The 26,710-nt window shown below is 39.2% G+C and overlaps 1 protein-coding gene across 1 annotated transcript in view; it reads left to right on the top strand.

Annotated features, from left to right (window-relative positions):
- The window catches only part of LOC146307792 (cadherin-12-like), a 131,738-nt gene that overhangs the window by 99,027 nt on the left and 6,001 nt on the right, over positions 1–26,710 (top strand). The window contains exons 7-11 of the mRNA XM_084747588.1: positions 4,921–5,174; positions 11,743–11,879; positions 17,079–17,200; positions 23,551–23,668; positions 26,174–26,425. Coding sequence (XP_084603714.1) covers positions 4,921–5,174; positions 11,743–11,879; positions 17,079–17,200; positions 23,551–23,668; positions 26,174–26,425 — 883 coding nt within the window. The remainder of the gene's footprint in view (positions 1–4,920; positions 5,175–11,742; positions 11,880–17,078; positions 17,201–23,550; positions 23,669–26,173; positions 26,426–26,710) is intronic.

The following is a 26,710-nucleotide window of genomic DNA, read 5'->3' as shown; positions in this document are numbered from 1 at the left end:
CTTGTGTTTTGGCTCTGCGATGCTGAATTAGCCTACAACAGCCAACAGTTTAGAGTTATAACAAGGTAATTGTTTAAGTGTGTGGTGATGCTTTTGAACATCTAACTGCATCTTGGATGAGAAGCTGAGAAGAAGTTCACCCTATAGAAAGCTAAAATCTAAAAATATCATATCAAACCAGTCACTTTTACCTTTAATGAGTCCACCTGCACCTAAATAACATTTCTCATGCTCAACTGTTTTAAATTTAGACATTATGTACGCACATAATTTGTCAAATGGAACTCTGGGATGCCAGCTGTGCTTGCTGGGAGATTTGTGTCAGAAGTGCAAAGTCTGCCTGATGTGGAAAAATGAAAAAAAAAGCTTTCCCCCAATCACACTCCACAAGTCTCTGTCTCTGGCTATCCGCGGATTACATGAAAATTAGACAGTTATAAAGGGTGAGAGTTTGGGCCTCTATCCTAATTGTGGTGATGCAGCATGTTGAGATGGAAAGCAGAGCTTCTCGTCATCCCCAGTGAGACTCTGGCTAATGAGGCCTGGTGTACACCTCCTGCTGTCCACCTCCCCAGCATTGCCTTCCCTCCTCCTCCACCTGTGCATGTATTTCAGCTGAGCTATGCATGACTGTCTATATGTGGGGGTTCAGGCACAATGTGATATACAGTGCAAGAGGGCCTCTTATTATTTATATGCATGATGTTTAGTTTGCTTTTTTACAGTCTACTGATTTCAAATCACATAAACTCCAAATAATAACATTATTGATGCATTTATTTCAGTGCCTAAAACTCACTCTCCGAGCAGAGAAGTATATTGAGTTCCTTTTGATGCTGATTTCCAGCAATTCTCTGGAACCAGCGGGAAGCTCAGTAAGCTGAAATAATGACTGCTGTAAATTTTAGGCCACTTTGTAGGTGTAACTTAGTGGGGAATCTTTTAGGTTGATTGTAGCGATCAGCATTTGAATGACACCCGCAGTGAATTCAGTTTTTATACAGGACCGTTGCTTCGGGGAGCTCGGTCTTCCCTCCAGTGCTGTCACTTCTTGAGAGAGATTGAAAGGGACAGAGTGTATTTCCTGTTGAAGGATCTTATAGCTGTGCCTAGCCCGTTGCATCTGGCGCACTGTAATCAAACCAATCATGGTGGTTGATGGTCAATGATTGCTTTCAGATTGGCTTGCCTTCACATAGCTCTCGCTTTTTTTTTTTTTTTTTTTTCTTTTACGGACACCTGCTGTAGCCGAGAGACTGTGAAACCATGGAGATGGAGGAGAGACACAGGGCTGGAGAAGCATCTGTTATCACTGTGAAATCATGATTGCACAGCCTCTGGTCAGATCTTGGTAGTCAGACTCTAATTAGTTCGCTAATTCATGTGCATTTAATTTGGACAGATGACTGGTCGTATTTATGCTGCATCAAAAAAAGCACTTTTTCTTCATCCTTGCAGCGCATCTCCCCTCTCACATCCACTGGGCCTCAAGCAAGAAACCATTCATAAACTAGTTTTGTTTTGAATCAACGATTTGTTCTTGTTTTGTTTGTACCCATTTGTTTCTCGTATTTCTTGGGTCAAAGAAAATGTTACGAGCACATCTTGTTTGCACAGTCCTCTAGAGCTTCAACGATTAATCAATTATCCATCAATTCTTAAATTAATCAGCAACTATTTTGATAATGCATTAATTAGTTTGAGTAATTTTTTTTAAAAGACAAAAAGTCTGAAATTCTCTGATTCCAGCTTCTAAAATGTGAATATTTGCTGGTTTATTTACTCCTCTATGACTGTAAACTGAATATCTTTGGATTGTGGGCAAAACAAGACAATTGAAGACGTCACCTCGGGCTCTGAGAAACACTTATCAATGATTTTTTCCATTTTATAGGTAAACAACTATTTATTGATTAATTGAGAAAACAATCAGCGGATTAATTGACTATGCAAATAATTATGAAGTATTTAAATATTTATTTGTATTATTTATAATAATAGTAATGACTATGTATAGATAATTATTTGCAGTCTCCCCACATCTATTTCCTGCTTCACAGATTTATATATAGTTTTATCTATTTTATATCATCTTATGTTTACTAGTTTAGGGGTTTGAAACTGTTGGTTGGACAAATCAAGTAATTCAAAGTAATGTAGCCCATACAAGTCTTGATCAGCAAAGACGTAGCATAGCATTTTATTCACCTGACTGGCCAGAGGATTTGGGCTCCTGGTAGCTAAACAGTAATTTGATTTAGTTATTTTATGCATATAAACTATGTATACTGACCATCAGTTAAATTAGAGTGGTTGTTTTCACCCAGAAAGGGGCAGGGGCATGAAAGAGGAGCATCATCATTCAGCACACCTGGGTAGGAGCAGATTTAGGTTCTCACGAATATATGGTACATCTGGAGTCGACCTACTTTTTCTTTCAGAAGAAAATTAAGAGAAACTGTAAGAGACAATTTAAGAGAATGTTGCTGCATGAGGCCCGCTGTCTCTTTACATACGCATGCTTTCCTGTGCTATTACCAGCTGTTTTCACTCGGTGTCTTTCCGAAAAACCACATGCCAGAGAAGCTCAAGTCCTGAGGCGGGAAGATAGCATTGGTGCCATAGTGGTTACATGTTAGTCAATTTGAAATACACAGAAAGGAATGTCTCTCATGTGACTCCAGGCCAGCAGAGCGTGAACGACTGCAAGCTCGCCAAGTGTGGTCGGTCACACATGAGAGGGCAGGAGACAGGCAGAAGTACGAACACGGGTGTCACTGCTGTCGGATGTTTACACCTCAGCCGCAGACGTACCGCGGATGCAGATTCCTCCCCTCGCTTTTGACTAATTGACTCTGGGCTGAGATGTCAGGGGCTTGAGGAGGTTGAACATCAACCCCTGAGCTGTTGTGTGGAGATATCTTGTAAAAGGGTGTAGTTCTGCTGAACCAAGTAACTGTGGCTTGACTTGTTCACACTGAAGGGGGTGAGATATTAACCTGGTCAGGACCAAGAGTCAGAATCTCAAATGCTGATCCTGAGGGGGGTAATTGGGGTTACCTTGGTTGCTTCCATTTAAGAAAAGAAGTATAAAAGAAAACAGAATGAGAGCTATGTGTAAATATGTGGTGAGGTGACGTCTTTAAATGTCTTGTTTTGTCTAAAATCCAAACACAATATAATAATAAATGAAGAAAAGCAGGAAATCTCCATATTTGAGGGGTGGAAAACAGCATTTTCTACATTTGCATGAAAAATGATCAATTGATTATCACAAGTTTGATTCTTTTTTACCCCTTGGCCGGTCAAGCAAGCAGTATTACACACTGCACCTCCCAAGATGCATTGCCCATTTACAATATAAATCTACCATGTCCCCCTTTTATTGATACTACTAGTACTAATAGTGCCAAACAAAGTATCAAAAATATGAAAAGGACCTTTATTAATGGCATATGTTTCAAACACTGGAAATAAGTGTAATCTTTGAATAAACATCAAGCTATTGAAGTTTATAAACATTTTTTATGTTGCATACTTCCATCTTCCTCGTTTTTCCTCTACACTGTCAACATCTTATCAGGTGGAAAAACAACAACTGCACTGCTGAACTGTAAAAAATGCTGACAGAAATTCCCTGAAAACATGTGTACACTGGTGACTTGATCAATAATACACATTCAAAATAAAGAGTAATCAATATTTCACACCTATTATTGACTATCTGCAGCGAATAGGCCTGAAAACATAAGTACATCAATGAGTGATAATCCCTGTTTCATACCCTTATCAGAATCCTCCAGGATACAGACATGAAAAAATAAAAGCACTCAGCTCATGGCCAGAGTCTCCATCCACATACGCTGACAATTTGGATTTTGATACAAATAAGAAATACATTTTTGAATTTTGGCATAAAGCCACATGCAGGACTGGGTAGTAATAGATAACATGTAATCAGGATTATAATGATCAGATTATAAAAAATAACTGTAATCAGCCCAGATTACATTTGAAAAATGTACAAATTGATTTTAGTAATATCATAAAGGATAACTTGATTACATTTGGCAAGATAATGTCTTTCTAAAGTTTCTTGGTGCTTGACTTTGTGGCAGGAGAAAAAAGAACCAGAATCAACAAAAATAAACTTTATCTGGATTGAATTTTATTTGAATAAAAATGATTTTTAAAATTGTTCTGTGTTTTCTCTTGATATAAAGTGCACCCACTTAATGCCCCTCCACCCATATCCTGTCAAATTAGAAATATGAACTGTATAATAGTATGTATGCTACAATATATAACACAGTGTACACTACAGCCTAAATAGTTGCTAATGATAAGAAGAAAAAACAAATCTAACAAGCACGATAAAGAAGAAAACGAAAAGGAAACCAGGTTGCAAGTACAGTCAGCTATGATGCACGCACACATCTACTGAGTGTCTCTCATGATATTGGTACCACTCCACTACTGACTGACATTTGAGCTGTCATTTACACAACAAAAATATGTGCGCTACTTGTGATATCATGTCTGAGGGTGTTTTCACGAGCGCGTTTGCTCCTTTAGTTCAGCTTTTCAGGCAGGTGAGAACAATGCTATTTGAACGTGTTCTGAGTGACAACATAAACACTGGAAATTACTCAAATGGTGGAATTTGTTGGATGTGAGGAGGCTGATGTTGACATCTGATAGCAGTTACTCATCCTTGAAAATGCCAGAATAACAGAATGAATTGAGGCCAGACTTGCTGTCAACAACGATGCTCATATTCAGTTACATTTCTTCGAGCGCTCTTAGCTCAGAGAAACTAAACAGCACTTTATAGATCAGGACACCTTCATGATGTGGAAAATAAACTGTGGCTGCAGAAGTAACTTTAACTGTACTCTTTCTGTTGTTTTTTTTTTGTAGCCGCTGGACTTTGAAACCAAGAAGGCGTACACCTTTAAGGTTGATGCCTCCAACGCTCATCTGGATCCACGATTTCAAAGCTTTGGGGCCTTCAAAGACACAGCAACAGTGAAGATTAACGTTTTGGATGTGGACGAGCCCCCGGTGTTCAATAAGCCTTCCTATGTGATGGATGTGTATGAGGACACACCCGCGGGCACCATCATTGGAGCGGTGACAGCACAAGACTTAGATGCCAGCAGCAGTCCAGTCAGGTAAAGTTAAGCTGTCTAAAACAATACACACTTTACATGCAAGTTTCAGTACATTGTGTTGTACTCTCTGTATTCAACCACTTTTGCTCCATTTTGGATAAAATACCACATTTGCAAATGTTTGGTCAGTGTTATTTTAGGGTACTCATCGCATATTTAGATCATATCTGATGGTAAAATATTCTATTCTTATTCCTCTCTGGCACACAGTCTTAATGGGACTTAAGGAGGAATCAGAATACTTATTACTTAAAAAAAATATTCAAGGCTGGCTCTCATTTGCAGGGACATCAAGTAACAGTTTAAATGATTTAAAAGATACAAAATGATACAAAATAATAAAATATGTAAAAGGTAAAACAAAACAACTAATTAAGATAAGAGTATGAATACTAATCACAACAAATACAGGATAAAAGATACAAAACAATTCAAGTAAAATAGGTACAAACAGCAGCTGAATGGTTTTGATCATGAATTTAGATTCACTGAGGGGTACCAGAGTATTGATTTTTGGGGTGCTTTGTAAAGAGTTCCAGGTAGTCAGGCAGAGACACTAAAAGCAGATCTTCCCAGCTCAGTACAAACTCGAGGGACTTACAGTGAAAGCAAGGCATTGGACCATGTTTGATATGATCCAGAGGACCAGACTCTACAGGGAGGATATAAGATGGCAACTTATAATAATAAGAGCCTTGTAAATAAATAAATATATATGCATATGATCTCTCTCAGAGAGAGGAAGCCACTCAGGCTTACTTACAAAGGATGAAGTGATGAGTGCTGTAAACATCACCAATTGACTTGGGTGAAAAATTTATATTTCATCACTTTCCAGTCTTTTAAATAAAGTTTAAATATGTAATATGTCTACTGCACTAAGTCATAAAATGACCCTGATAAGTCATCAGACATTAAAAAATGCTAAGCTGAAATACTGGCTTCTCCAACAACAAACACTGCAGCCAGTGTGTTCTGCTTTGAAATTTCCATTCCTGTTAGAGTTAAAATTAATGCTGAATGTTTGCTGATTGAGTAACCGTCTCTTTATGAGTCGGGAGAAATTCTTAATTAGCTTTCAGAGGGCGTTAGATGTTCAGAATGCTTAAATTGAGCAGGAGAACCACACACCGTATATAAATAGAATATATTGTCTATGATTCCCACTCCCATCTGCAGTTTCAGTGGATTTTTCTATCCAATGTTGATTATAGACGAGAATATGAACAACAATCAAACCTTTCTGGTTCTGCATTTTTCAATTTAAATGTAGCAACTGAAATAATCAGTGTGTAGGTGAAAACATGTCTCCCCAGCTTCCTGTTCCTAGCGTGCAGGAGAACCTATGGTCGATAAACCTGAAAAACCGTATCTAGAGCCAGTGGTTGGTTTTTAACATGGCAACATGGCGGTATGACATGTCAGCCTCCATCAAAGATGCCCTGCATAGTTAAAGATGGCACATTGTAAGGTAACGGAAACACAGTGATTCTTATACTTATTCAATTTCTGCCATATTCTGCTTTTAATCATTTACATTTTGTCAGAGGCCATCAAGCAGCAGAAACAAAAATATGGACCCAAAATTGCAGAGGGAGGCAGAGAAACTGTCCAAAAGCAAAAAGGGTTTTCGCTCAGAAACAGCAGGGAGATATCAAGCCAGATAAAACTTCCAAAAGGTGCAAATCCAAAAGTCCAAAAACAAGTAACCAGCTACAAAAAAACCCCCCAAAACATGACATGAGGGGAAAAACGAAGCCAAACGGAAATACAAGCTCAAGCTAGGATGCTTGTTGTACACACATGCACATGGAAACAATCAAAGCCAGATGAAAACAATCAGAGTTCAAAAGGCTGGGAAAACAGACAAAGACAAGGAAGTAAAGGGATTGTGAAACATTTTCTATACAATTTCAAGATATGGACTCAACATAAGCAATCTTTTTTCGTTCGGTTCTTTGGTATTCTGATGAAGACACCTTGTATGTTCTGACATCGGCCCCGGTCTGATCATGTTGTTAGTTCTTGGTAAAAGTTAAATATAGATGTAGATGAGGGTCAGGATTTATATGATTCAGAATGAATAAATCTAAGTCAGGAATGAATTCTTCTACTGAATGAAGTAATCTGGATCTGAATCTTCATCTTGAGAGGCTTTATTATTGAACCAAATATCCCGCGAGGATAATAGAGCTGCAAGGAGAAGTACTGTGATACTGCAGCCAGTGATTGAAGGTTTAAGAACTCTAATCCATTCATCAGCGTCTCCAGTCTCCATTCATCACTGTCATCATGGCTTTAATCTTGAGAGTATTGTCAGTTTTACTCATCAGTTCGAGGACTAATCAATCTATGTAGAACATTTAACAATGTCATGTAAAATTCTGCTAGCATCATCACTTGGTAGTTCAGGACGTCTTGGTGACGTTATTGCAGATGAGACAATATTCCAGCTTTATTAGTGCCCCCGTATTTGCATATCTGAACCTGATATCTGCACTCTTAAAATGAGAATATCTGACCTGTGCTTTTTTTTTTCACCCCAGCTCTTTGCACTCTCCTTTACACCATCTAACTTTAGTTTGATAATGACTGGTCCAACTATGTTGAGTTCTTTTGCAGCCAGACATTTAATGCAACTTAAGTTCAGTTTCTATGACATTAAACTACAGTTGCATATATGTATATTTTCTGTAAAAAAGAACATATTGTCCTGTAACTCATGGTGAAGGAGAACAACTCTGTTCATGAGCAGGAGGAGCGGAAACAAGAATGTGGACCCGAAAATGCAGAGAGGAGGCTGGACTGATAAATTCAACATTATTTAATGACAAAAAGTACTTTTTCTTATGTTCTTTTGTACAACTATAATGGCTGTAATTTAAACTGGACCTGCAAGAAGCTGTTCTCATGCGCTTATTTATACCCACACACTGAATTAGCGATACTGAGGTAATTATTTCATGTTAAGAGTAACTAGTGTTACACTTCCAAACAATTTGAGGTTGGATCAGAAAGAAAGAGCTGGTGATTGGATCATCCAAAGAAAGTTCACACATAAAACACTGAAAATATTGTCCAGTAATAAAGAATACGATCTAAACTGAACGTGACAGCTGATGAAAAATATAAGCATTAGTGTAAAGTAAAGGATGAATATTAATGTATTTTTCAGTGCTTGTTTAATTTATGCATTAAACACCTGATGTTTTTATTTCACTTTGATTGTTTTTCATTGAACTCAAAAATTAATCTTCATCATCACACACATTTTTTACAAGGCGCTGTACTGTAGATCGCTGATCTCTCCTTGGTAATTATCTGGTGGGACATTCAAACATCAATGCTCGGTTTCATAGTTCTGACATGCTTGACTTAACTCTGATTTATACTCAAGGCAATCATTCCTTTTCTTTCTCAATCTCTCCGTCTCGCCACGAACCCACAACACACACAAACGCACACACACACACACACACACGCCGTCCTGTGTTCTACCATGAAACTTGAGTGGTAGATAACAATAGACTGTCATTGACGAAGACAAAAGAGGCGCATCCTTAAAAATGTATGAGAACCATTTTGTTAAAATCTATCACTGGAGCTCCTTTTGTTCAGGTGCATTGCTTTATAGTAATGGTTCTTCGAAGATGTATCGCTCGAGCAACGCACAAATGGCAAAAGCACCTGTTGCATGGACAGAGGTTGTTTTATTATGAATATTTTATCCCAGAAACAACAAAAAATACAGGAAGCAGAGATTTGTACAACAAAAAGCTTATGCCCTCTATTCTGTGGATTTCCACTTTGTCTCCAGGACTTTAAATATTCATCAATACCACAGCTGACATTGTTCATTTGTGTGCCTTCAGAGAGCAGCCTTGCTATCCTCACTTCAAAACAATAGACCCAGTGACCCATCATGCATAGGGAATTATGCTTTTAGACTTAGGACTCAAGTGATTCTGCTATTTAGCAGTGTAGTGCCGAGTTATCTGTAGCCGGGGAAACAAAAGGGCATCATGAATACTGCATTGTTGGCCAATTCTAAAGAGCTTCCTAAAGTTAGAATGAGCTTAAAAGACTGAGCCTTTGGCCTCCGTCTAAAATGGTAATCGCACAAATCACAAAGCACCGAAGATCCACGTTGGTCAGGAACTTGCTGCAGCAAAATCATCAACTCTAAAAATCAATGACTGTGGAAAACAAACACAAATGTGCCTTTACTTTTCCTTAAATCACCTTGTGTATTGTGTGTAATGTCGGCTGCACCAAGTTAATATTACTGCAGTTCAAAGTTGGAGATAACGCTGTAATTAATTTTCATATCTGCAGCTCTCAGCACAGAGTCGAGCTTAAGTAGACTCTTTAGATCTGTGATTTCTTTCTCACTGCTGTTGATGAGCTCTATTCTGTTTAACGATAACTCCGAGATTGAACCAATTACAAGTCATTTTTTGATGTTTTCTATCTCACATGAATACAAAAAAAAATTTAGTTTCTGAAGATTTTTGCCATTTAGCGTGACAGATTGCGAGCTGGTGTGCTGCCGGGGGCAGAGTTATTATAATGGTTTTGTATTTTTCATTAGTTTTTATTTTGTTTTTAATTCTTTGCTCTCAGTTTAGTTTCCATGGTGAGTTTGTCTGTTTCAGTTTATTGTTTAAAATATTTAGTTTTTATTAGTTTCAGGATTAGTTTTTTTTTTTTTTATTATTATTATGATAATAAAGGGGGTGTTTGTCAGCAGGATTTTACACAATAGGTATGATGCTACAAATACAACACTTTGTGAAGACATCCCAGTCTAAATTAACATGTGCAGGGACAGTCACAACCGTGTGTTTGAGGCTACAGCTGATACAAAGGGCCACGTGATCAGTCTGACTTGCTATGAACTGGTGGGAAACTAGTCCTGCATCACCCTGTTGTGGTTTGTTTCACAATAATGACCTTAAAAACACTCCCTTACATACTAAATAATAAAAAAAAAAAATCATTGTGAATCCTTAAGTTCAATTCATTATTCCTGTGGAAACATTTGCAGCACCTGACACCAAGTGGCTTCGCCCCTAAAATGATGTGATGATGTGCTCCTCACTCTCACACAACATAAGCACCAATGCCTCCTCATGCAAATCTGAATAAACTGTTAAAAGACCAAAACTAAAGACATTTCCTGTAAATAATTATTTTGCTTTGGTTACTTTTGTCTAGTTTAATGTAGGTTTTGATTTTACATCAGTTAACTAAAATGTTTTTCATGCCTGGCTTTAGTTTTTAGTTGGCTGATGGTTTGTTGTCTCGATCAAAGGAATTTCAAAACATGAATGTTCTCCGATTTAGTTTGTAATGCTATGCTTATGAGGTGGACCACCAGGCCACACTGACACTGAAAATATGTCTCAGTAGCAGCTTGACTCAAATAACACCCCCATCCAAAGAAAAAAAAGTGTTTTGCCCTGAGGTAAAATTGCAGCCCACTGATCTTTTGAACTCTTGATGGGGGTTTGGCTGTAATATTTATCAAAGACACTCACGCTAAACTATTTCGACATGATCATGTTCACTTCAAGGCAGCGTGCAAACATGGAGTTTAAGAGAAGACGTGGACGAATCGAAATTGAAACAGAAAATTTGATTTAACCGAAGCTTGTGGAAAAAAAAAAAATCTACTAGAGTGGTTTTGTTATCACTCTCATTACAGCGAAAGACTTCGGGGTTTGAATGAACGCTCGGCCTCTTTCTCTTAATGAGTGAGTCAAGTCCAGTTTGAGGCTCTACAGTGTAAAAAACAAGCATGATAAATATTAATGAGAGAGACCCTTTTAAGATCAAATAGCTTGCTACGAGAAAGAGAGAAAATGGCAGATTGTGGCCTAGAGAGGCTGTCCTTCATGTGGAAAGTCCAAACTCGAGCCCCTGAGAAATTAAGCATCTGTCCGGTGGAAGTGCCTGCAAGCAAGGCACTGAACCCCCCAACCTCTGACCTCCTTGTGAGGGGGCGGCGGGATAAAAAGACAGCAACATATTTTCTCCTGTGGGAACTCCACTGCCGATCACAAAATTATTAATGAAAAATAGCCTTTTAAGATCAAATAGCATGGCGTGATGAATGGCGCTGTCAGTGGCACGCGGTTTGGTTTCTGATCTCTTTTGTATTTCATAGTTTGCATTCAGAGCGACTGGGCAAGACCAAGAGATGTATTTCTCAGAGAGGACGCCGTCTCCTCTGTTCTCAGACACCAAACCAACATTTTATGCCTTTTGTTGTTCATCGGCCGTGAGAGATTGATACGGTTTCAGCAGTGCCTAAAATTCATTTATGTTCCTAAGAAAAGCGTTTGCTCAGCATGGCCAAAGTACATGTGCCCCATTACTGGATTGGAATGTAAATGCGATCCTCAGCACATTTTCTGGAAATGACCATTCAGAATGAGTAATGAAGGCTATGCCAACATTATATTACACCTAACTCATATACATGAGCCCTGAGGGAAAATCACTGTGGTTTAATTCTCTGGTTTATGTTGGAAATGGATGCCATTAAACAAACATTTTCTTTCAGGTATTCCATTGACTGGAAGAGTGACTTGGACAGCTACTTTGACATTGATCCAGTGGAGGGAACGATTTCCACAAACGAACTCCTCGACAGGGAGAGCATCGCCCAGCACAATATCTCCATCGTGGCGACCAAACTTAGTAAGTATGACAACAAGATCGATCGTGATTCATGCAGGTGGCGTCGTCCTTCCCCCACCATAATCTGTGTGAAGGATTTAACACGCTTTTACTCAAGTCAATACTCAATCCCATTTTGCTGGAAAGGTTTATAGGTGACTATAAACCATGATGGCTCTCCCGGCGGGATGTATCTCCAGGACATTGTCTCCTCTAGCATACTCGCTTCGACTCTGTTTTCATTTTTAACTGTCTTTTTTTAACACGTTTGATGACATTGGCATTGGGAGGGAGCTTTTCTTGCCAGAGTCAACTTTTACTTACACCGCAGTAAAATGTGAACCTTTCTAGAGTTTTTACAGCAAGCAGATGCATCACAGCATGTTATGAAGACAGGGTGAAGCAATGCAGAGCTGTGGCTTTAAGACATGTCATCAAGCTAATTATGTTTTTATGAAGGAAGTGGAGCAAATTTCCGGATAAATAAGCAAATCCATCGTCATCAAGTCATCAAATCTGCTAAGAACCGTCAAAGTCATTATCCCAGAGGCAGGCTGGTGCTCAATCAAAATTACCCACGCTGTATATTCATTAGGACAGACTGTGAAATATGGGCTGTTAAAACTTGAGTCATTGTCGCCTTGGAAACTGATATTACTCACTTCCCCTCAAGGTCATGGCAGTGACATGCTAATTCTGTTTTCAATGTGTGTGCGCTCGTTTCTTTGTGTGGCTTTTGTGTGTAAGTGTCAAGGAACGGCAGGATGAGGTAGATTGAAAGGATCCAGGGTGGTGGGAGGAGGTAGGAGGAGGAACATGGGAGTTTTACAAGGGTGTCGCACGTTTGACGCAGGAATCCAGCAGCGTTTCTGCACGCTGCCTCGCCTCGCCCACCTGTCTTTAACTCCTGTCTTAGCATCTCACTCTTAGGAATAAGAGTGTCAAAAGGCCTGAGGTTGTATGCAGAACCATTTCCTTCTGAAAAGCCCTTTTTGGAAAAAAAAAGATTAAGGGTTCCATTAAGAACCTTTTTTTTTATTCAAAGGACCCCATAAGTGTTTTCTAGATAAAACCATTGGAATATAATAAAGCTCTTGGTAGAACATCACATAGGGAGTTCTTTTACTGATGGTTCAAGGTATAAGTCTTTTTGTTGGGTTCTAGGTAGATCTCTTTTATAAAAAGTTCTAACAGGAGTCAAAAAGGGATGTCCTATGGGGACAAACCAAAGAACCCTCATGGGAACTACTAGAACCTTGTGATTCTAGGTAGCACTTTTATTTCTAAAAGTGAGCTCAAGGACACTCTGACTGGACACTCTGGCCTCTTTAAAGGAGCAGCAACAAAAGGTAATTTAGACACTTAAAGTCTGCCAAAAAAAATCAATATCAGTGTAAGTGAACACTATATTTAGAATATTTTCACCCTTTTACTTTTCCATCAGACACTCTTTTATGATGGAAAGTATACAAGTCTTCTCTCCAAACCAACCAAACTCCATAGGCAAAATCAGTAAATTTACTTTGCTGGACACAGAAGTTGCCACTCTACTGCTGCCAAGATCTGCTAGTTTGTATTATTTTGTGACTTCAGTGTTTTTAAAGGATATTTCAGAGCCACCAAAGTCACACAATGGGTGGTGGGAGGAGGGAGAAGGAGGAAGATGGGGGTTTTACCAGGGCGTTGCATGTTTGACGCAGGAATGGAGCGGCGTTTCTGCACATCTTGCCCTCGCCCACCTACGTTTAACTTCTATCTTTTCACCTCTCCCCTGAATCTGCCTCTGAATCCAGCCCTCTGCCCTTCCTGGTACTCCTCTAGAGACTATTTTCACCATGAGAGAAAAGAAACCAGCGTTAAAAAAAAAATAATGGTTGCACTGGTGCAGCAGGGATAGAGATAAACCCAGCAGCACCCCGGAGTTTGTGTCCCAACTCGCGAGTTCAAATGTGTTTTTGACCTTGAGTGAGAATTGGCAGAACTTAGTGTTCTGGGGATTGGATAGCTGTTATGGCTCCTCTGTGATGCATTCTATTATCATTGTGGGGATGTTGTCTGTCTGTTATTCGGGTTTTGAACCACGAAGAATGGCAATAAATACTGAAACGAGATACCTTCAGTGGCCGTAGAAATAATGCATTTCATGAGGAGGAGGTCATGCACAGATAAAAAAAAAATGTCCTCGGTTGGCCCTGCAGAGCAGTTTTCAATAAACAGTAAATTATTACAGACCTCTGTGTTTGACCCGTTTCTGCATCTACTGTGTGTCCTTGCTGCTAATGCTTTCTAACATTTGTCCACCCACACCTTTTATCCCTCATTACAATGACTCTGAGGGAAAATATCCAACAATATGAGTCACTGGCTGACATTTTCCTTGAATAACACTACCTTTACTCAAGAATGATTAGCACAACACCTGAGCTGGAGACTTTTTCACTTCACAAAGCCGCGGAGATTTGTCCGGTCATTGCTAGACACCGCAGTCATGCAGCAAAATGAGAGCAGTGTCTGCTGCTCTCCTGAGACACAGCACACAGCAGAAGGCGTGCTAAATAAGAGCCGAGGCTAGATTAACGGTTTGCTTTTTGGCATTTAAGCCCACTGGCAATTTTTAGGAGTCAAAGAGAGGGGAAGATCTATTAAATGCAATAATAACCTTGGCAGGAGGCAATGAGGAAGCATACTTTCTATCTCTTTACAGCGGTAGAGTTTTGTGTTGTGTGAGTTTGCAGACTTATTCTGCCCACAGTTGCACTTTTTAACAGATTACTGTCCAGAAGGAATGTTTCTATCTCTGTTTGGTAGCACATTTTATAGATTTGTGGTTGATTGCTTGCAGAGATGGAGTTCTTTTTTTTATTAAAATGAGCTTAATTAAAAAAGTAATATCCAGTAGAAAAGCAGTATAAAGCAGGCAAGTTTATGGCTGAGCAACCAAGCATTCTGTAGCAATACAGGATTCTGTTTCCATAAAATAAATAGAGCATTTGTTATTGGGCTGAAATGCTGACACTAGTCAGATTTGAATATAACCACTGTACCATTGCTCCATCTAGTGGGCTATAAGATATATCACTGATGACATGCTGAGAGTCACTCAACAGTTATGGAGATGAGTTTTTGAGATGAGATGAGGAGGAAACGATAAACTCTTGCATCCACAAGGCCGGGACTTTAAAGAAAATTCTTTTATTCATCCAGAAGATTTGAAGTTCAAACTTTTTAGAGGCCAAAGAACTGAGGACACCGATGACCGAAAAGATCAGTATTTTTGCTGGGTGAGCATCAATGTTAGTAGTTCAGTCAGTGCAAAGCAGCAAATCCCATGCTCTGTGTCATTTTTACCTCGCTGGGAAGATTGCTTTTTCCATCAAGGTCAGAGACAGGTTACTAACTGAGCTGTGGCTGCGTCTTCAATCCCCTTGAGACGACTCTACAGATCCCCCCTCCTGCATTCTTCTAAACCACCCACCTACACACAAACCTACGCACCTACGCGCCCCTGCACTGGCACTCACACAAACAAGCACACGCTAAGCCCCCCACTGCAGAGCAAAGCCTATTCCCACATCAAATCCATAAAGTTTACCTTAGTTGGGCTTTCACACAAAAAGAACATTTCCCTGTTGTGCCCCTGCAGTGAGGAAACATTGTAACAAACAACCCCGGATTCAAGTTAGTCCCTCTCAAGGGGGCTTTCACACTATAATTAATATGTGCTACACATCTTATGGCTAAAACCCATAACAGAATCTGTGGAGAGAAAAAACAGCTTGCAAAGAAAATATTCTCTCTATAGACCCATATTCCATAATGTCAGACATGCTTTATTTGCAGGAAGCGCATGGGATGCTTTTACTGTGTGTTTTTATTTAATTCTCCTTTTCATCATCAATCAAAAGAGTCATAAAACAGCGGTGTCCGAGTGCAATTTATGCACCAACATGTTCCAGACACATGAATGGTTTTCTAGCAGAGGCATTTAACCAGAGCGACCTACAGTGGGCGAGCAGCTCGGCGGTTTAGCATCTGCTCAAGGACACTCTGACTGGACACTCTGGCCTCTTTAAAGAGATAGCAACAAAAGGTATTTTAGTCACATAGAATAGATCCACATAAAAAGAATAAAAAAACAGTATCAGTTTAAGTGTACACTATATTTAGAATAGTTTCACCACTTTACGTTTGCCCTCAGACCTTTTCTGATGGGAAACTGTCGTAACTGTCATACAAGCCAAATATCCCTCTTTACAAACCAACCAAACTTCATAGGAATAATCTGTAATTTTACTCTATTGCTACCAACTGTTTTGGGAATTAATTAATCATTATGAGTCAAATTCTAAGGCCAAAATGTCCATATGGTCTTTATTTAAGCTTCTCAAATATGAACATCTTCTGATTTCTTTAGTCTTCTAAGACAGTAAACTGAATATCTTTGGGTTGTGGACAAAACAAGACATTTGGGGATGTCACCTTGGGCAATGATGAACATTTTTTCACAACTTCCTGACATTCTATGGACCAAATGACTGATTGATTAATCGAGAAAATGATTGACAAAAACATTAGTCGCAACCCTGGTGATGTAATTTAGGTTATTATGCAATTTTTTTTACTGGTTTGACCCACTTGAGGCCAAATTGGGCTGTGGTCCAAACACTTAAGTTAAATAGTTAATGAGACACCTCTGCACTAACAGATCAGGGCCCTGGAAGTCCAGCAACTCCTGTATTTTGCATATAAAATGACTGATTTAGCCTATAGACTTTGGTTGGTTTGGAGAGAGTGGTATTTGGCTCATACAGTAGCTGTTTCCTGTCATAGAAGATTGTCTGACAGCAAAGTAAAGTGGTGAAAATATTCTAAATATAGCGTATTCTTAAAATTATGTTGATATTTGTTGGTGGGCATTCTTTACGAGGCTAAAACACCCTCTGTCGCTGACCCTGCTGGTGCTCCCCTCTGCTTCTCCAACCTGGGGTCATGCCATAACAGTGCCAATAATCCAGACTCTCTCTTGAACCACATTTGCCATCCTACAGCAACAGGGATAAATGCTTCTGCTCATCATATGATGGTAGTACTTTAGATATCCACATGATGTCAGTGCTGTGAAAAAAACCTTTCATACTGTATTTTTTTTCTGTATTTATATCACACTATCCAGTCCTTTTGTTTTATTTAAATGCTTCTGTGTTATGTTTTCTTCTCCAGACAGTCCAGTTCTGACCAGCCGGGTGGCCGTCACCGTCCATGTGTTGGACATCAACGAGTTCCCACCTGAGCTCGCCAGTCCTTATGAGACCTTTGTGTGTGAAAACTCCAAAGTGGGACAGGTACGTTGCTCCTTTCCTCTGCCTCCTCCTGGCAACACATTATCTAGTGTTAAGATGTGTTGATTTTCTAGGGGGTTGACAGCTGTTGATTAGTGCATTGTTGCCCCACCCCCTGCTGATATGGCTTCAAGGTGGTTACTGAAAACTATCTGAAGGTGTTAAATTGAATCTGAAAGGTGTGGATTTATGTAAGTGCTGGCAAAGAGTTGTTGTTTACACTTAGGCAGAAGTAAACACTGATTTTTATGGCGAGTGGAGATAAAATTTAGTGGTATTTTTTTTGATTTTTGGAGCACAATATTGATGCAGTAAATACACACATTTAGCTGTCACATTGATACCTAACAGAGGGTTGGCTTCCAGTGTTTTACTCAAGGTCACTTGAATAAAATCTTTTATTTCAAGGGAGTTTGCAGAGAACCCTTCAGCACAGTGTATGAATCTAAATCTTGAACTGATTGTGTCATAGAGTTCGATTCAGCCGGAGAAGCAATCATAAAGCACAGCAGCGCTTTGCATATCAGCAACCTAGAGTACATTTCAGATGATATATTTGAGATGCAGTGGAGAATTTGCCTGTGTGCATTGTAAACCACCTGTGCCTGTAAATTAGCCCATTAACTAGCATCTATATGCAGTTAGCGTTCGGAGGGAACAGCTTCTTTGGCAGTCTATCAAATTGCCGTAGACTCCTCATCACATCGAGGATGTTTCGCCGCTCCTCAGGCCTGTTGCAATCAAAACAACGGCTGTGCCCTGCATTTGAAGGCATCACTGTCTTCCCAACATGAGGTTGGATTTGATATTTGCCATGTTTTCGGTCTTCAAGATTGAGTCGAGACACTCAGAAAAAGGGCCCTGACAGTCTTTTCTTCCAATCAGCTGCCTATTACGAAGGGATCCGACCTGAATGCACAGTTTTCTGATGAAGTTTAGATTACTTCACTTGAGGGATCGTTTTTTTTTTTGTTTTTTTTTTTCTGTTGGAAGGCTGAAGGGCTCAGTTTGATGACATATGTTAATGCACCAATCAGGATTTAGCTTTTTTGTTTTTAGCAAAATTGATAACACTTCCGCTTTTTTTGAAAGTTTTGTTATGTTACTAGGCTTTTGAGTTTTTGAGTGATAAACCAAAATTACTGTAACTGCTGCATGCTGTATTTAATCCTATTTATTTGGAGATATTTTGCACATTTCACAGTTTCTCCTACATGCTTGGAAGCGGTGTTTGCAATCTGCAAGCTTACCACTAGATGCTGCTAAATTGGACATGCTGGTTCTTCAATCATCCGTTGGTTTAAATAGTTACCTAAAGATCTATTAGACCTTAATTGTCTGATGTGATTTGTAGTTATATTCCACCCTCTTTAACATCTCGAACAGATCAGGCAGACTGGCAAAAGGCACTTTTCCTCACAATCCACACAGTCTCCTCTTATAAACACCTAATGACATCATTATTATGAGTCCTTCTTTAAGCTGCAAGCAGTGGTGGAGCGATTTTGTGCACACAAGCACAAGATCACATGTTTTAGGTCATCCCAATTTAAAATCTTACAAGTGGTCAGTGATGGAAATGTCTTGATTCCTTGTCTGGTATTTTAAGTGTTTCTTTGTATAGTGATTTCAGTTGTTTCAGAATATTATTGTTGGCCTGTGACCAGCTAATTAAAGGGTAGTTCAGATGAGTGAAAATTACTGAATCTGGAAATATCTTGGCAGCCGTTGTTGACATGTGATTTCTGATGGATCGAAATGACACTCGAGTCACAAGTTTGTTCTCCTGGGGATAAAATAAAAGACTGTGAATCAGGTGCAGATAACCACATATTCTAAAACATTTAGCAAAGTACAAAAAAGTAGTTAAAAAGACAAGTCAAAGTCAGATAAGGTAGAAAGCAGCTGTAGCTTTTTATTCGGATCAGCTGCAGTCATCATGCAATATGTGCCCTGTATTTAAAAGGCATCACCTTCTCTCCTCTCGGCTTATCCTCCTCTCTCCTCTTTCTTACTCCCTTCCTTTAATCTCCTGCTTTTAATCTCTTTCCCCTCCTATTCTTCTCCACCTCCCCTCCTCCCCTCCCGTGCCCTCCAGTGCAGAATGTACACTTTCCTCCCGTGTTTCCACAGCGTGATTCCACCAGGTGTTGTGCGCAGCTGGTGGATGATAAAGAATTGCAGATCCTCTCCTGTAAAATCCATCACACGTCTCTCTTGATGATTATCTGCACTCACACTGCTGAAAAACATACAAACCACCCGTTTTGGAGTGCCTCACGCTGTGGCGCAACCTCCCATGCAAAGTAATCAGTAACCAGAATGTAGCCGAGCAACTGGCTATTTTCATGTAAATGTGAGGCCTAAGACTTTAAACTGAGATTTGCAAATAAAAATGGTCAGGGCCGTACCCTTATTTTAATGTTAACTGTACTCACAGTCCTGACTGGTCAACTGGTGAAGTGTGAAATGAGAAAAAGCAACAACAAAGGACTCATAAAAAAACCATATTTACCACTTTGGAATTTCACGTATTAGATGTACTTAAGACAACCAGCACTATAATGTGTTCCCTGCTCTTTAACGCATTTCCTTTTGCTTTTTATAATGCCGCATTGAAATGCTATCCGACTGACTCAGTTTGTTATGCTGGAATAATTACATTTACATTTACAGCATTTAGCTGACACTCTTATCGAGCTTAACATACAATGCAGCCGAGTGCAAAAGCAGAAAAGCCATTTAACATATACACCAGCACACAGTAATAAGCAGTTAGAGCAGCTCCACTTATGATCAAGAAGAGGTGGGAAGTATACTTGAGTTCAAGTAAAGAAAAAGCATTTACATAATACATTATAATGATTAGTTTAATTAGAAATAACACAAAGCTGCTTTTAAAAGCTGATGGCAAATACTTGTTTTTCATATATATCATACATACAGTCACTATTTTCACTTCCTTATTTCCATTTTCTTCTGAAACATTTAAAGAATCATTTGACAGATAATACATAGAAACATGAAAGCATTTTAAAAAAAGTGCAAATAAACTGTACTGTATAAGTTTTATAAGCATATTTTCTGCTCTATATCAGTGGTGGAAGTAAATGACTGGCCACTATCTTTTTATGTCAATTTTTATTCATCTTTTTATTTATTTGACCTTTAGAGTCCCATTGAGGATAAGAATCATTAAGGAAGAGGTCAAGACTGTCAGCACTGCAGCATAAATAAAAAAAAAAAACGCATTGTTAAAGACAGGAAACACAAAAAGAGACGAGAATACGAGACAAGAAGAAGAGGACAGATCATGCCAGCGCTCGACTCTCTTCTCTGGCTGGCTGTTTTCTATTTTTCATTTTATTCTTTTAATTTTAGTATTTATTATATAAAGCTGTAGCATGGTTCCTATCAAACTACAGCCGAGATCGAGCACGCTGATCATCACCTTTCTACCCTGCATGGTCTTGGTTTTATTGCTTTGTATACCTCTATATATGTTTATGTATTTTGTTTTTTTCTTCTTTCTTCTTTTTCTGTGAAGCATTTTGAGCTGCATATGTATTACAGGTGATATATACATACAATTTGTTATTATAAGTATGCTGTGATTATTTAACAAAATGTATTTGTTGCATTTAAAGTCATTCAGGCAACACGTTCCAATGCCGAAGAGCAGAAAGAAGACCTCAGAGCACAAAGGGAATTAATCTGCATGATGAAGACAGTAGGGCAGTGTGGGAGCAGACCAAGAATTGCCTTAAAAATAAAGTGTACCAATAGGAGCCTATGGCCGACTGGAGCTGAATTATATTTATTATGACTTTTTATTAGATCTCAAACAATCTAAAATGTAAAGATTTTCTGCTTTGGTCTTTTCCCTGTTATGATAAATGAAATGCTTTTGGGTTTTGGGGCTATTGTTCAGACAAAATTACATTTCTTTGATGTTGCTGTCTTTTTGTTAGAAAAGCGAGTAGTTTAAATACACAGAAAACAAGAGGAGAGACAGGAGAGTATGACATACAATAAAGGTGCCTCTCGAGCGTTGAACCAAAGATGCTGTAGTTTTACGGTATGTGGCAATGGACTGGTAATTCTAAACCCAACACCGGCCCTATTCATGTTAAAAGCTTGACATAAAATCATTCAGCTGAACAAGAATGCTGAAATTTGCAACACAAATTGCTAAAGTTGCTGATCCACGCCAACAACAATTCAATACAATCTGCTTCTTTAGCCTGGCGATGCTGGAGTTAAATTTCATACCTGCTCAATTCCAAGTTTCTGCCCTCCCTTGGCCTTTCCACTCATGTTTTTGGCTGCATGCATTAAGAAAGTTTGATCAAAATCCATGCACACAAAATTATTATTATTTTACTATTATTATTATTATTTTTATTAGTATGGTGATGACAGTCTGAGCAGCCCACACAGCCCTTCTTGCAATCCTTCACTGATGGTATGCAATCCTTCACTGATGGTATGCAACCTAACTGTTCTTCCACCGGGACTGACTTTTTAAAACTTTGGCTATAGTAAGATTTGATGGACATGAGCCATTATTTCTGACATATCTGATTTATTGGAAAAAAAAAGATTGATAGATTGGACTCATGAAAGTCATTGTTAGCTGCAGCTTCAGATTTATTCATCACAAAACTAATTTAGTCTCTGGAAATCAATAGTGTGAAGTGTGCAGCTGCTGCGGGGAACGTAACAGAGCTCTCATCACACCTGGTGTCAAGCTTACTCCCCTGGTGGGAATTTTATTCAAATACCGAGTTGGGAAAGACAGACAGAGCAGCATTTTTGGGGTGATGTAACAGGGCAGCGGGGCTGATTAGTGTCCCGTCCGTGTGCGGTATCCAGGGCAGAGGTACCGGGACTCCGGCAGGTCAAGCCCATCGGGCGGGGAAGAGCAGACTGGTAGCACAGCTGTAGGCTTGGCAGGACAGCCGGCTTCAGACAAACCTCTGAGACGTTTGGGGAAAAGAAGAAAGGATAAAGCCATCAGCAGTCTGGTACAGAGGCGGCTGAATCAGCAGTCTGTGTCTAGCAGGGTAGAAACACAAAGAAGTTTGTGTTTGGTTGGTTAGATGTTGTTCAGTAAACACATTCTCACATACAAGTCATCCAGTTTGCACTGCAATCGGTGCTGAACTGTGTCTTTTTCTTTTAGAAGATGTATAATATAAGTACGATATATTGTAAATGTTTTCTCTTCATGACCCTTGAACAAGCTCCAGCAGCTTTAAATGAACTTAATCCATCACTGTGTATTGAATAGATCTAGAAATTTCAACAAGTTATCAATCAAGTGCTCAGCGAGTGTATCCAAAAGTACTGAGAGAACAAATTCAGTGCCTTGTTTCAGCACTGACAGGTCTGACATGCAGTCAGCTCAGGACTAGTTGACACTTCTGTTCAACGTTGAATAATTTCACATTTTCTGCCAGAACAATTCGACCTGTAGGAGTTTTATTTTCCATTAAAGAGAAACTTCTGACACGGAAACAGCTACTCAAAACAAAACCGTCGGTTTTCTGTCAGGATGTATGCAGCTGCGGTTCTCATTCCCAGGTCGTCAAATACTGATTTTTTGTCACTTATAGATGTAGAAGGCACCCTTTAGTGCCTGTATGAGATGCACCGGCTTTCAGTTTCAGTGTAAACCAATCTGCATCAGGTCACACAAAATAAAGAGCGAGAAAGTTTGCTTACGGAGTAGGTGATGTGCATGAAGTTATAAATGTCACGTGATTTACTTCACTTACGTGAATGACGTGACCGGTAATTGACGATAATTGTGACATTTAAAAATGGAAATACTGGTATCATGTTAATCATACATGTATGATGTTGTCATGTAAATAATCCAGCACCTTTTAAACACTCTTTATGCTCTTAAATAATTTCCATCTGTTTCTGTTCTTGCTTTGTCTCCATCCCCCAGAACCTCCCACCTACACTCATATTTTAAGTATAATTCAGCTGCCAAAAAAGAGACAAAACATAGAAAAAAAAACAAAGCTCAAGATGAATTTGGCTGATAGCATTATTATTTTTTATTTCAGTATTCTGCAATATTATTGTTATTATTAATTATTTTGGTTATGGCAATTGTGAAGTGAAAATCTGATATCGTGACAGCCCTAAAATGCAACGCAATGCAATGTAACGCAATGCAATGCGACACTACAGCAATGCACAGGACCCCTAGAAAAGTAAAACTTAACCTCAACCTAAAATTTACAATGAACCCACCAAATTCCCATTGCAACTAAAACACTATGAATGCTTTGCTTTGTATCATCGAAGAAGATGATTTTTCTTTTCTTTTTCGACAGGTGATTCAAACATTCAGTGCAAAAGACCAAGATCTACCAAGTGCTGGACAACAGTTCTCCTTCAAATCACCAAAGGAGGACATAAAAAACAAGAACTTCACCATCCGGGACTTTGGAAGTAAGTGACTCTAAGACTCTGACAACACATCTGTTCGGTGACAGGGCAAATCACTGCACTGCGATGCAGCTGATTGATTTTTGACTACATAGCTGGAGGAGATATCACACTTCACAGATTATGCAGCTTCATCTTCTGAACAATAGAAACCACGTCACACTCAGCATGGAAAAGTGATTCTTTACACCTGACAAATTATTACAGTTTTGATCACATTGTCTTTGTCTTTTGTGTAATTTATCTAAAAAATGTAATAAAAATACCAGAGATGGGAGTAAGTTGCCGATATGCAAGTCACAAGCAGATCTCAAGTCTTAACCTTCAAGTCTTAAGCATTTCCCAGTAAGTAAGTAAATCAAATCAAGTCAAGTCATTGCTCAGATCAGGCAAATCATAAGAAATTCTGATGATCCCCTCAGTGTCAACATTAAAATTAGTTAAGACAGTGGTGATGAAAAGTTGAGTTAATGCACCCTCATCAACAACATAACTATTGACTTCAAATTTTAGTTCATTTAATTAATCAATTTATTAAGTTAATTGTTTTTATTACTAGTGATGAATGATGATGCCTCATCTGGTCTGCTTAAAAAATACAAATTCAATAAAAAAAGGCAAATCCTTTTGAATAATCCTTCTCAAGTCTAAGGTAAGTCTCAGGTTATGAATACCAAGTCAAAGACGAGTCATGTCTTTCGAGTCCCCCACCCATAGAAAATACAGCCACTTTTAGAAAATGTCAGGTATCAGCATCATTGTATTTTTTTTAATCCAACAAAGTTTTTGCACATGTAGATTTGAAAACAACTAATCAAAATGACTGTTGTTGCCATTCTAGTGTTAATTACACCATCATACTCATCATCATACTAACCCTTCGATCTTAATATGCAACTTAGTTCCTTTAGAATTAGGGTAACCATCCCCTTAAGATCAGGTATTACTTAGCTGAAAAGTTTGTTGCTCAAAGCTTATATGAGTGTCATGTCTCAGTGTTAAAAATAACTCAAGCACATGCAGTCAGACGTTGTCTTATGATAAGGCCATATATGACAGTCTGCGGTGTGCACTGGCCGGGCCCTTTGAAGTCTAACCGGAAAGACAGGTAATGAAAAGTGGGACATGGCAGGATGAGGCCAGGGAAACTAATGCATTCACCATCCTTGACAAGTCCAGGTCCGAACCTCTGATCCAGTTTTACCTTTTGGACACACTGTCTTGCAGTATCCTGGCTGCCAGAGGCCCTGTGAGCACACTCTCCAGACACAGAGTGAGATCAGATAGGCAGGGACAGAAAATACAAACACCACGGGCACCGCGGACAGGTTCAGCAAGAGGGGGAGAGGGAGCACAAACAGAATCACAGTTGTGCACAACATGCAAGGTGTGCTAAAATGCCTGACCTCCTGTCAAGAAAAAGTGCCAGGCTTCGTCAGTGGAACAAACCGGGCTTGACAGGGGTCAGACAGTCTCGCTGTAGCAGACAGAACCAGGCAGGTCCAACCTGACACGTTCCCTCTCCCTCGTATACATTGTCGACCTCTATTTCACTCGCCATGCTCACACCTCCGGCTGTCTTCCCAAGTTGTTCCCTTTGTGTGTGAGTGTGTGTGTTTTTTTTTTTTTCATCCATTATCTCTCATTGCTAATCTGCTGTTTCTCTGGAGTGATGCTGCCTGCACAAAGAGATAACAAAATAACAACAAATCCCAATAGTTCTCACGGTGCAGGTAGACAGAAAACGCTCGGCAGTGTTTCGGGGAATGATGTACTGGGTGTGGTTCGGCTCTATCAGCTTTTAAAGTAAGGGGTGTAAAATGGTGAGTGCTTTGATAAGACACCTCTTTGATATATTGCGGTTTCTCATCACATTCAGAGAGGATTTGATATCAAACGTTAAGAGTTATCAGACACCGAAAAGTTTTAGGTATCTTCTCACATGTGGACCTCCAGACTTGCAAAATGCAGCTCAGAGGATTGTCTGATTGATGTGAGGTTAGAGTGGGTGGAATATTTTCTTTTGCTTTGGTCAGAACACTGTCTAACCTGTGTAGATCAAGGAGTTTGCTAAACTATTCCAGGTCTTTCCATAAAAATTTGGAAGAGTCTTTTAATCGAAGACCACATACGGTTTCAAAACATCTGCAAGTGTTCTGAAGATTTCGGTTGCACTTTATTTTACAGATCTAGAATTAATATCTTATTTATTAGAAAGTATTGGCCCTTTAAGTAGTCACCCTAAAAGAAAGTCTAATAAGGGTGCAACAGTGGGAAATAATACACTTTAGTTTTCAGTGCAGTTCTGTTATAATGTGTCCCTAATTACCCTCTAATTCTAAGTCTAATTCTGTCTAACAAAGAACAAATTATTGCTAGTTTCTGTCAATTTTGATACAAAATATTGCTTGTTAAGTCTTATTAGTTTAAATAAAATGCAACCAAGATTTTTCTTGTGATTCATTTTGGTCTTTGATGGCTGATTTCTCCCTTTTTCCCTCCTTCCAGACAACACAGCTGGAATTGTGACGAAGCGGAGTGGCTTCAGACGACGTTTGCAGGAGATTTACTTTCTTCCTGTGGTAATCGAGGACAATGGCTACCCACCTAAGAGCAGCACAGGCACCCTGACCATCCGTGTGTGTGGCTGCGAATCAGATGGTTCCGTGCTAACTTGCAGCGCGGAGGCCATCTTTCTCCCCGTGGGTCTCAGCACAGGAGCTCTGATCGCCATCCTTCTGTGTATCGTCATCCTCTTAGGTGAGACCTGTTGTCTTCTGTCTTGTAAACAGTCTTCGTTTTAGCACAGTGTCATCGATGATCATAAAGGAAACAAGGAATCATTGTATGTCTTTCTATAGTGCTACAGCCTTGATTTTAACTTCTTCAAGTCTGCATTCCTCTTTCAGAGGCTGTAGCGGGCTCACTGTTAAAGACAGAGTGAAAATACTGGTATCATATAAAAGCAGATGACCTAAGAAATCTATGTAATACTAGCTTGCTGGGAAGGGGGATAAATAACGCTATATTTTGGCGAGGAAAAAA

This window comes from Lutjanus erythropterus, chromosome 21 (genome assembly GCF_056507025.1).
Source record: "Lutjanus erythropterus isolate fLutEry1 chromosome 21, fLutEry1.hap2, whole genome shotgun sequence".
Taxonomy (NCBI): domain Eukaryota; kingdom Metazoa; phylum Chordata; class Actinopteri; order Lutjaniformes; family Lutjanidae; genus Lutjanus; species Lutjanus erythropterus.
Note: the sequence above shows the minus strand (reverse complement) of the source record. Positions and strands in the feature narration are given on the sequence as shown.